The sequence below is a fragment of the Pogoniulus pusillus genome, chromosome Z, assembly GCF_015220805.1.
Source record: "Pogoniulus pusillus isolate bPogPus1 chromosome Z, bPogPus1.pri, whole genome shotgun sequence".
Lineage (NCBI taxonomy): Eukaryota > Metazoa > Chordata > Aves > Piciformes > Lybiidae > Pogoniulus > Pogoniulus pusillus.
The window spans coordinates 109,992,181-110,004,307 of NC_087309.1; the positions used below are offsets into that span (position 1 = coordinate 109,992,181).

Here is a 12,127-nt window from a genome sequence, read left to right on the forward strand (position 1 = left end):
CAGCCTTGCTTTTAGCCTAGCTCTAAGTGTCAGCACAGCAAAAGATGTCTCATCTCCTTTACAACCTCGGTTCCCTTCTACTCCCAGATCCTCAGTGGCTGCAGCCACCCAAATACCACCACATAAAGGATCGGTCAGAGTTTAGGACCCAGAGCTCTGTTTGACGCTTCGGGGATGTGACAGCTGACGGGAGGCGGGGGTGGGGGGAGAAATCAATGAAGTGTGATTTACAGAGCATCATAATGAGGCAAGATAAGGCTTGAAAAGTGCTGCCTCGCCTTGCAGACTCAATTGCCTGCCTCGATTTTTAACTGGGTTGTTTCAGTCCCTTTCTAGGATGAGACCAATTTACCTATGAAGACAAATGATCAGACGTAAAGGGAAAGCCGTGGCGGTGCCCATGCTTCGCCTGGCGATTTTTGTGCTGTGTCTGAGTCGCTCAGGTAAGTGTGATTTATTTTTCTTCCAAGATGTTCAGGGTTTGGGTTTTTTTTTGTTGTTGTTGTTTTTTCTTTTCGGTTTCGGCTGACCACTCAGATGCTGCTGGGTGGGACAGGGTAAATTCTGCCTTCCCTTGGTTCTCAGCGTAGTCCTGACTAGTAAAACATGGTTATATCATCGTCTGCCTTTGTATTGTCACCACAGCTGGTTTGACAACAAGGTTTTAATAGCCGGGGGTGGGATGGAGGGGAGAATGGTCGCTAAAGGGAGTTACAGGAGAATCTCCACCATCATCAGGAGCTAAACTGAAACGCCTTAGGGAAGCTGGTGAAAAGCTTAAGCGTCTCTTTCGCATTTCTCCGGGTGTTTTGCACCTCTGTTTAGCGGACTCCCTGCCCCAGAACTCCTAGGGGAAGATGGCAAACGGTGCTTGGGTACCTGTGTGTGCAGCGACCTGCCAGAGAGCTCCCTGACTTTAGCCTTCTCTGTGCACGGTGTGGTTAATTCAGCCACACACCTGCCCTGTAGCCGCTCTTGTCTCTTTCCAGAGGCAGTGCTGCTTCTCCTCATGGCTTTTTCTAGCTTAATTGCCAGATGAGGCTTGATCAAAGAGCTGTTTTTTCCCCACTCGGTGTGTTCTTTCTCACCTGGAACTTCTTCTTTTAAACTGCCTTCTTGCAAGTGCTGAGACTGTCTCGTAAGGGAACCAATCTTATTTCTCCTGGCTTTCTCCTTTGCCATACTTTTCAAGCCCTTTTAACTCTTCAGAGGCTTTCCCAGCAGCTGATAATCAACACAGCCACCCCTGAACCCAGCTTTATCACCTTTCTGCACTCAGAAAATCACAGTCCTCAGGCTTCCTGTGAAGTGTGGGATGTGAAATAGAATCGGACAGGGTTGGAAGGGAACACAAAGATCATCCAATTCCAACTCCCCTGCCGTGGGTAGGGACACCCTACACTACATTAGGCTGCCCACAGCCTCATCCAGCCTGGCCTTAAACACCTCCAGCAATGGGGCCTCAACCACCTCCCTGGGCAACCCACTCCAGTCTCTCACTACTCTCATGCTGAACAACTTCCTCCTCACGTCCAGCCTGAACCTGCCCATTTCCAGCTTTGCTCCATTCCCCCTAGTCCTGTCACTGGCTGATAACCTAAAAAGTCCCTCCCCAGCTTTTTTTGTAGGCCCCGTTCAGATCCTGGAAGGCCACAATAAGATCACCTGGGAGCCTTCTCTTCTCCAAATGGAACAGCCCCAACTCTTTCTGTCTGTCCTCATAGAAGAAGTGCTGCAGCCCTCTGAGCATCCTTGTGGCCCTTCTCTGGACATGCTCCTGCATCTCCACATCCCACTTGTAAGGGTGGCTCCAGAACTGGATGCAGTACTCCAGGTGAGGTCTCACCAGAGTGGAGTAGAGATGGAGAATCACCTCCCTCGACCTGCTGGCTACACTTCTCCTGATGCAGCCCAGGATCAGATGACTAATGTGGGTTAGGAACTTCCTAATCCCTGGATCATCCTTCTGGCCCTTGTAGATGGGTGTCACATCTGCTAACCTTCAGTCAAATGGGACCCCCCCTCAGTTAGAGAGGCTGCTGCAAATGATGGAAAGTGACTCTGTGAGCACTTCTGTCAGCTGTCTTAGAATCTTTAGGTGAATGCCACTCAGCACTTAGGCTTGTGTGCATCCTAGTGGTATAGTATCTTACTGTTTCTTCTTGGATTGTAGCTCTGGAGGCTGGGCACCCAGGGAACAACTCATCTTAGTATTAAAGACTCAGGCAAAGGCAGAATGAAAAGAACTCAGCCTTTTCCTCATCCTTGGTCGCTGTGTTTCCACTCATATCTGATACAGGATGGATATTCTCCTTGGTCTTCCCATTGCTGTTAATGTATTTGTAGAAGTACACTTTTTGTTGTCTTTTATGGCAGTAGCCAGATGGAGTTGCATGGGCTTTGGCCTTCCTAATTTTCTCACTTCACAAAACCTTTGTGGCCTTCTTGAGTTGCATGTCACTTTGTCTGAAGCTCATAAACTCTCTCTCTCTCTCTCTCTCTCTCTTTTCCCTCTTTGTTTTTTTTCCCCTGAGTTCCATCCAAAGTTCACTTCAGCCAGGCCCATCTTTCCTGCTGGCTTGTATTTTGGTGCATGGGGCCAGTCTGCTCCTGCACATTTAGTTCCTGCTTGAAGAGTGTCCAGCTTTCCTGGCAGTCTCCTCAGGGACTGCATCCCTGGGTGTTGCGTAGAGCAGGCCAAAATACACCCTGCAGAAGTCAGTTTTGCTGTCCCTTCTCCTTACTGGACTGGAAGTGAGGAGGAAGTTGTTCAGCATGAGAATGATGAGAGCCTGGAATGGGCTGCCCAGGGAGATGGTTGAGGCCCCATCCCTGGAGGTGTTTAAGGCCAGGCTGGATGAGGCTCTGGCCAGCCTGATCTAAGGTAGAGTGTCTCTGCCCATGTCAGGGGGGTTGGAACCAGATGATCCTTGTGGTCCCTTCCAACCCTGACTGATTCTATGATTCTGCTTCCCCAAGACTTGAAAACTCTACCATTTCATGATCACTATGCCCAAGACATCCTCCAGCCTTCACATCACCCACAAGACCTCCTCTGTTTTCAAACAACAGGTCCAACAGGCAGCCTTCCCTAGTTGGACTGCTCACCAGCTGTGTCAGGGATTTATATCCCACACACTCCAAGAACCTCCTAGACCATTTCCTCTCTGATGTATTTTGTTTTCAGCAGATGTATGGACACAGTGTTTCCTCTGCCTCTTGACCCTGGTTGGGTATTCTGTAGCAGACTCCCACCAGTGTATCGCCCTGGTTGACCTTTCCCCAGGTTGTTACCCATAAATGCCTGTCCCTGTTGTCACTTCGTTAAGCTTTAGACACACAATCCCTAACACACAGAGCCACTCCACAGCCTCTTCGTCCTTGTCTATCCTTTCTGAAGGATTTATATCACAGAATGTTAGGGGTTGGAAGAGACTTCCAGAGATCGAGTCCAAACCCCCTGCCAGAGCAGGACCATACAATCTAGCTCAGGTCACACAGGAACACATCCAGACAGGTCATAGAATCATAGAATCAACCAGGTTGGAAGAGACCTCCAAGATCACCCAGTCCAACCTAGCACCCAGCGCTATCCAGTCAACTAGACCATGGCACTAAGTGCCTCATCCAGGCTTTGCTTCAACACTTTCAGGGACAGTGCCTCCACCACCTCCCTGGGCAGCCCATTCCAATGCCAATCACTCTCTCTGGGAACAACTTCCTCCTAACATCCAGCCTATACTTGCCCCAACACAACTTGAGACTGTGTCCCCTTGTTCTATTGCTGGTTGTCTGGCAGAAGAGACCAACCTCACCTAGCTACAGCCTCCCTTCAGGTAGTTGTAGACAGCAATGAGGTCACCCCTGAGCCTCCTCTTCTCCAGGCTAAACAACACCTGCAGCTCTCTCATCCTCTCCTCATAGGGTTTGTGTTCCAGGCCCCTCACCAGCTTTGTTGCCCTTCTCTGGACAAGTTCCAGCACCTCAACATCTCTCTTGAATTGAGGGGCCCAGAACTGGACACAGGACTCAAGGTGTGGCCTGACCAGTGCTGAGTACAGGGGCAGAATAACCTCCCTTGTCCTACTGGCCACACTGTTCCTGATGCAGGCCAGAGAAGGAGGCTCCACAGTCTCTCTGGGCAGCCTGTGCCAGTGCTCTGTGACCCTGAGAGCCTGAGAGTAAAGAAGTTCTTCCTCATGTTGAGGTGGAACTTCTTGTGCTGTAGTTCATACCCATCACCACAACATCTCCTTGATAATCCCAGAAAGAGGATTCATTTCCAACTCCTGCATGAGGCTTCCTTAGATCTGGCTTACCAGCCCTATAGCTTCCAGCAAGGGAATCCCTTCACCCTGATCATTGTGCAGCACCTGTCTCAGAGAGGCCCATAGAAATAAACCAAGTGCAGCTGATGTCACTGTGCCCTGAGATGTTCAGTGTGTTTCCCTGCTCTTTCTGGCTGCAAGCCAGGCTCACCAGTGGCTCACAGTGACTGCATTTCCCCTGTGCCTGCATCTCTCTGTGCTACACCACAAGTGCCTGAAAGAAACCCCAGAACTCTTTCTCCAGTTCAAATGAAGCATTTTTAGTGTATACCATGAGGGCTACGGATTATACAATATAATTTGCTGTGATCAGTTTGCTGCAGAGCCAATGAATTACCATTCATAATGGTGTGCAAACGTAGGTGAGTGTACATGCTCCTGCAGCCCACAGTCCTGTTTACCAAGCTGCCAGACCCTCTGAAAAATAGAGCAGTTTGTGGTAAGTAACATAAAGAACAAGCATGCACCCACACATTTGCAATACCTGTGTTTTTAAGCTGTGTTACACCTAGAGTGCTGTGTCCAGTTCTGGGCCCCTCAATTCAAGAGAGATGTTGAGGTGCTGGAACATGTCCAGAGAAGGGCAACGAAGCTGGTGAGGGGCCTGGAGCACAAACCCTGTGAGGAGAGGCTGAGGAAGCTGGGGTTGTTTAGCCTGGAGAAGAGGAGGCTCAGGGGTGACCTCATTGCTGTCTACAACTACCTGAAGGGAGGCTGTAGCCAGGTGGGGTTGGTCTCTTCTGCCAGGCAACCAGCAACAGAAGAAGGGGACACAGTCTGAAACTGTGTTGGGGAAGGTCTAGGCTGGATGTTAGGAGGAAGTTGTTGGCAGAGAGTGATTGACACTGGAATGGTCTGCCCAGGGAGGTGATGGAGTTGCTGTGCCTGGAGGTGTTCAAGCAAAGCCTAGATGAGGCAATTAGTGCCATGGTCTGGTTGATTGGACAGGGCTGGGTGCTAGGTTGGACTGGATGATCCTGGAGGTCTCTTCCAACCTGGTTGATTCTATGACTTACATCATTGGACTTTGCATTTCAAACTGACAATTCTTGCATGGTTTTCCTGATCTGCCTACATGTTGGGTTGATGTAGTTTTCTTCTTTTAATATCTTCCCATTTTCTATGATTTTCTTGAGGTCTCCTCTGCTTCAGCAGCCTGCTCTTCAAGCTCAATACCATCCAAGCAAAGAGTTAAGTTATTCTGAACAGACTCACAGGTTATTTCAGCTGACACTTTCCTTCTAAGCTGGGCAGTGATGTTGCAAAGTAAAAGGCCTTAGTGATGTTTCCCCATTGAAAGTGGAATATTTCAGTTCCGGAGATACAGAATAGAAATATATCACCTGTGTGGACTGTATTTCAGACCTCTCACTGATCTTACTAGGAGAACACAGTGGCATTTATCAGTCTGGGTATTTACTACTCAAGAGTGAAAAAGAGCACCTGATGCTGACCCTGTGGATCTTCTGATGAATAGTTAAGTGTCTTGGTTCTAGTTTAGATTTCCCAGAGACTCAAATGTAGTTGATGGAACCAATAACAATTTATAGGATGCCCTTCCCTCTTCCCCTTTCTTTCCCAAAGAGAAGGAATTAGATGTAGAGAGAGGAAAAGGTAAAGCACACCCAAATATATTTATCTCACTGCAATTTGGAGTTAAAAGAAGAAAAGATTAACAATAAACACAAGGTAAAAGAGGTAGGGAAGTTACAAAGGAATAGGGAGGGGAAAATAAGATACAAAATATGTAAATATACAACCAGATTTGACAGCAATGGGTTTTTTTTGTCTGCCTCATGGGTGATGGCCATGTGGTGAAACAGAGGACCAGGAACAGGATGCAGGTTGCTGTTGAGCTGGGATGCAGAGAGAGAATGACAAACAGAAAGCCCCCCTGCTTTTATGGATCTTAGAGAGGAAGGGGGAGTGGGCTAACCACCATCACCTGGTAGTGTTCAGACCCACCCCTGGGGAGGGGTCAAGACCACCTGGGGTCAGGTTCAAGATCACTCCCCCAGGAGGGTTGACCCTGCACAGTAAGAAAGATCAGGCAAGTATATCAACTCAAGGCAAAAAAGGCTACATGAAGCAGAAACCTAGTACCAGAGGCATTGCTGCTGTGCTGTGGTGACCTTCTTTGTTTGTCTGAGGGGCACGTGGGCTGTCTTGCCTTCCTGATCCCCTGCATTGACTTTGCTGAGCGTCTATACATCTGAATTCACCGAATCACAGAGGTAACCAGGTTGGAAAAGACCTCTGAGATCATCAAGTCCAACCTATCTCCTAACCTTTCTAATTAACTAAACCATGGCACTAAGTACCTGATCCAGCCTCCAATTCCTACAGATTTTACTGGCAGGAGCTGCCCAAGGGCAGACTTGTCTCACATCATCGCTCTCTCTCCCCTCTTCAGGTCTTGCCCTGCTCCACATCTGCTTGCCAGCACAGTCCCACACTCTGTTACTCTCTTCCAGATGTGGCTGCCTTCAGCTCTATTGCCGAAAATGAGGATGCTCTTCTCAGGCACTTGTTTCAAAGCTACCAGAAATGGGTCCGCCCTGTGGAAAACTCCAATGACACCATCAAAGTCCTCTTTGGACTGAAGATATCACAGCTTGTGGATGTGGTAAGTCTTGTGTTTGGGTTGGTGAAACACCTGTTTCTCCAGGGACAGTCATGCTTTCATCTACAGGGCTGGTGGTGCTGTTGGCACCTGGCACGCCACAATCTCTTAGCCCATGGGCTCCTTGGGTTGGGTGGACTGGGCCTTTCCACATCAGAGTTTGGAGGACAACTCCCTTTCCTTCATGTCCTCCTCCTGGTGAGGCAGAGAGCAGGAGGTCAGCACAGCCTGAGCAGCCCAGGCCCACCAGGGCTGGAGCTGCTTTCTGACTCCAAAGGAAGCCAGGAAAACACCACTGGGGAAAGTAAAAATACCTTTGCTACTTCTCCAGGCCCATCAAGGCTGGAGCTGCTTTCTGACTCCAGAGGAAGACAGGAAAACACCATTGGAAAAAAAAAAAAAAAACAACAGATTAATCAAATTATCTTTCTTATCCCTGTGACAGGAATTTTGCCACCTGACAACATGAAATGCAAACTGAACACTACTGAGCATAGCGTGGTGCTAGTGGTATGACCTCCTGCCTCACACAGAGCACACGCCAGAGACTTTTCAGTTTTGCAGCAAACCTGAAGGTCCTTTTCTGCCCACTGCTCTCAGAATAAAGTCTCATAGAAGCGAGGCCAGGGGCAGCTTGTATCTTGACCCAGGGGGCCATCAAATAAGACAACAGTAGGCACCAAAACAGACAATCCCATGTTTTTGTCCGCGTGGAAGTTTTCCCTTCTGTTTCCCCTCTGTCACTGCAACAAAGAGAGGAATTTGGACATAGCTCAGAGGTACTCACACAAAAGCGTGCTGCTTACACCCACTGGCAGTGCCCACTTGTGCCAGGGAAGGCAGAGTCTTATTTAGTGCTTTGTTCACAGATTCACAGAATGTCAGGGGCTGGAAGTGACCTCCAAAGCTCATCCAGACCACCCCCTCTGCAGAGCAGGGTCACCCAGACCAGATCACACAAGAACACATTCACACAGCTCTTGAATATCTCCAGAGAGAGATACTCCACAACCCCCCTGGGCAGCCTGTTCCAGATTTCTATTACCCTCACAGGGAAAAAAAAAATCCTCCCTGTTTCCATGGCACTTCCTATGCCTCAGCTTCCACCATTGCCCCATGTCCTGTCACTGGGCATCACCCAGCAGAGCCTGGCTCCAGCCTCCTGGCACTCACCCTGCACACATTGATAAGCATTGATGAGGTCACCTCTCAGTCTCCTCCTCTCCAAGCAGCACAGCCCCAGCTCCCTCAGGCTATCCTCATAACAGAGATGTTCCATTCCCTTCATCATCTTTGTGACTCTGTGCTGAACCCCCTGCAGCAGTTCTGTCCTTGAGCTGGAGGATCCAGATCTGGACACAGTGTGGCTGTTTGAAATACATTTCTAACTCAGACCTAAAAATATCCAGAACAGAGAAACTTAGAAGTAGAAGCTCTGAGTGGAGAGGTGAACATTCTAGGGATAGGCCATGTAATGGCAACAATGGATAAGTTAATATAATTCCATTGGAGCATCAAGAGCTTTATGTCTGGAAGCACAGCTTGTACCTCCCCCTTGCTGCTTCTGCTGTGTCTGCTGCTATTTCCCCCCACTGCTGTTTTGGCTGCTGCTGCTTTTGCTGCTTTGCTGCTGCTTGGCACCTTCCTCATCTTTGTTAAGGTTATTATATTTCTGTAGTAGTTTATTTTCCTTATACTGTTATATCTAAACTGTAAGAAATACAATTTAATTTCCCCCTGACTTTCCAAAAATCCATGTTGTTGTGAGTTTATTCTACCGAGGGAGGGATCCACCCTAACCTGGGACAGGCAGAGCTCCAGAAGCAGCCTCACCAAGGGCACAGCAGAAGGGCAGGAGAACCTCTCTCAACCTACTAATCACAGCCCTTTCTAATACACCCTAGAATGGCATTGGCCTTCCTGGCCACCAGAGCACATTGCTGGCTCATGGTCAACCTCCCAGACACCAGGACCCTCAGGTCCTTTTCCCCATCACTGCTCACCAGCAGGTCAGTCCCCAAGCTATACTGATCCCTGGGGTTGTTCTTTCCCAGGTGCAAGACTCTGCACTTGCCCTTGTTACATTTCATTCCATTTCTCCCTGCCTATCCCTCCAGCCTGTCCAAGTCTCACTGAATGGCAGCACAGCCTTCTGGTGGGGCAGCCACTGCACCCAGCTTGGTGTCATCAGCAAACTTGCTGACAGTGCACTCTGCTCTCACCCAGGTCGTTGATGAATATATTGAACAGAACTGGTCCCAGTCCTGACCCCTGAAGGACTCCATTAGTTGCAGACCTCCAGCTAGACTCCATCCCATTGACAGCAACTCTCTGACTCATTTCAGGACAATGTTTTGGTTTATGTCTTCCCAAGCTCACTGCATGCTGAACAGTGTGGGGAGATGAGCAATCCTTTGAGTCTACAAACATGTTATGTCCTGACCTCACTTACTGACTGAGCCCTGCTGCTTCCCTGCTCTTTGGCATCTGATTCATTTGGGCTTCTGTGAAATGCTAGACCTCATCTTGACAGCCTTGGAAGCTCCAGATGAGAGCAGGGAGCTAGAAAGTCTGTTCACTCAATCACAGGATGTTAGGGGTTGGAAGAGACCTTCGGAGATCGAGTCCAACTCCCAGAGCAGGACCATAGAATCTAGCTCAGGTGGCATAGGAACACATGCAGACAGGGCTGGAAGGTCTCCAGGGAAGGAGACTCCATAGTATCACATCCCCTAACAGTGACTGAGGAGCCCAGAGCCATGGAGAAGGAAACAAGACTGTATGTTAAACTCTGCTGGGGCTGGGCTCAGTCTACTCCACACTGAGGAGACCCCACCTGCAGTACTGCATCCAGATCTGGAGCCCCTGTTACAAGAGAGATATGGAGGTGCTGGAAGGTGTGCAAAGAAGGGCCACAGGGATGAACAGGGGGTTGGAGCTGCTCTGCTACGAGGAGAGACTGAGGGAGTTTGGGCTGTTCCATCTGGAGAGGAGAAGGCTCCCAGGTGACCTTCTTGTGACTTTTCAATATCTTAGAGGGGCTACAAGAAACCTGGGGTGGCTGTCAGGTAGTAATAGGACTGGTGAGAATGGAACAAAGTTAGGAATGGCCAGATTCAGACTGGATTTTAGCAAGAAGTTCTTCCCCATGAAGGTGGTGAGAGCCTGGCAGGGGTTGCCCAGGAAGGTGGTGAAAGACTCATGCCTGGAGGTGTTTAAGGCCAGGCTGGCTGTGGCTCTGGACAGCCTGATGTAGTGTGAGGTGTCCCTGCCCATGGCAGAGGGTTTGGAACAAGGTGATCCTTGTTGTCCCTTTCAATCCTGACTGATTCTATGAACAGGATCTGTTTCTGCTGGCTGTTTTGGTACTGCCATTCACTTTACCTTGTGTCCCTCTAGGATGAGAAGAATCAGCTGATGACAACCAACGTGTGGCTGAAGCAGGTAAATGAGACTCTTCCATTCGATGTAGGGCTGCTGCCCAAGCTACCATCCATCCCCTTTTGTGATTTTCAGTGGCCAGAGGAAGCAGCACTGTGCCATCTTGCCTGAATCTTCTTTGCTTAGCTCCTCTCACTCCACCAAATTCATGAAGGAATAGAAAGGCAGGCAGGTGGGACTTCAGGAAGCAGGGTCCCCTCTTGTCCTGACCTGTGCTAGAGTTGTGTGCTCCAGCTAGCAACCCCTCCTGATAGGAGTCTCTGGGATGCTGTGTGGATAGCACAGCCCTGAGGGACTATCCTCTCTCAGACTTAGAGGTCACCGAAGTGCTGTCTCTCTTGCTCAGGCTAAGAGTGGTGACACAGATCTCCTCAGCACAAATAAGAAGGAAGACAAGACACCAGCTTATTGCCACCCTCCAAATTAAAGCCTGTGGCAAATTAATCAGGTGCCTCTGACATAATTGCTTCTGGAGGTGACTATAATTTATGCAATCAGGGGAAAGTTGCAGACAGAATTGTTAGGTCTCCTCTCTTCTCTCTCCTGGAGAACACTGCATTTGGTTTGTATTACATTGCACCAGTTTGCTGACCTTGGGATGATTCTTTTTTCCCAAGTCTCTCAGCCATGTGAGCATGTCAGCTGATCTCAGACAGAGGACACAAAATCACAAGCTGTACTTGTGGTGATGCTGTGGAAAATGGTTCCCAGAAGTCACTGTGTTGGTGAAGAACGTGCCTCACTCTTGTTAGTTCTCAAGTCTGGTACTCGTAGTGCTGTAGTGAGGGTAGACTTTTGAGTGGAATGACAGATTCACAGAATTAACTGGGTTGGAAAAGACCTCTAGGGTCATTGACTCCATCCTATCACCTAACCCCTTCTAATTCACTAATCCATGGCACTAAGTGCCTCATCCAGTCTCTTAAACACCTCCAGGAATGGGGACTCCACCACCTCCCCAGGCAGCCCATTCCATGCCAATCACTCTTGCTGTGAAGAACTTCCTAACATCCAGCTTAAATCTGCCCTGGCACAGCTTGAGGCTGTGTCTTCTTGTTCTGTCCCTGCTTGCCTGGCAGAAGAGACCAATCCCACTTGACTACAGCCTCCCTTCAGGTGGTTGTAGACAGCAATGAGGTCTGCCCTGAGCCTCCTCTTCTCCAGGCTGCACACCCCCAGCTCCCTCAGCCTCTCCTCGCAGGGCTGTGCTCCAGCCCCTCAGCAGCCTTGGTGCCCTTCTCTGGACACATTCAAGCACTTCAAAAGCCCATGTGGACATTGTGTGCACAGGTGGTCCTCCTCTTGAAGAGAGAGAAGCCTAGATCTTCCCTCACTGCAGGGAGGGTGAGAATCCACTTTCTTGCTGAGGAAATTTGCTGCTGATTTGGATCCAGATGCTGAGAGCCTAGCTTGAAAAGAGTTGTGATGTTACATGTTCCCTGTTGTCAGCTGCCATAGCAGAATCCCTCACGTGCAGGGGGCCAGATCCTGGTTTCCTCATTTTCCTCAGTAGACACTTGGGCAGTCTTGCTGCAAAGGTAAGCCCTCACTCTCCTGTCCTCTCCCCATTCCTGCCCTCTCTCATAGTGGCCTTCCAGTATCTGAAGAGGTACTACAGGAAGGCTGGGGAGGGACTATTTGCAAGGTCTTGTAATGACAGGATGAGGAGGAATGGGTTTAAACTGGCAGAGGGGAGATTGAAACTGGGTGTTAGGAAGAAGTTGTTTGCAGTGAG

The 12,127-nt window shown here is 49.3% G+C and overlaps 1 protein-coding gene across 1 annotated transcript in view; it reads left to right on the top strand.

Annotated features, from left to right (window-relative positions):
* The first annotated feature begins 293 nt into the window (after positions 1–293).
* The window catches only part of CHRNB3 (cholinergic receptor nicotinic beta 3 subunit), a 29,789-nt gene continuing 17,955 nt past the window's right edge, over positions 294–12,127 (top strand). The window contains exons 1-3 of the mRNA XM_064140253.1: positions 294–443; positions 6,803–6,954; positions 10,351–10,395. Of these exons, the coding sequence (XP_063996323.1) occupies positions 365–443; positions 6,803–6,954; positions 10,351–10,395 (276 nt within the window). The 5' untranslated portion in view covers positions 294–364. The remainder of the gene's footprint in view (positions 444–6,802; positions 6,955–10,350; positions 10,396–12,127) is intronic.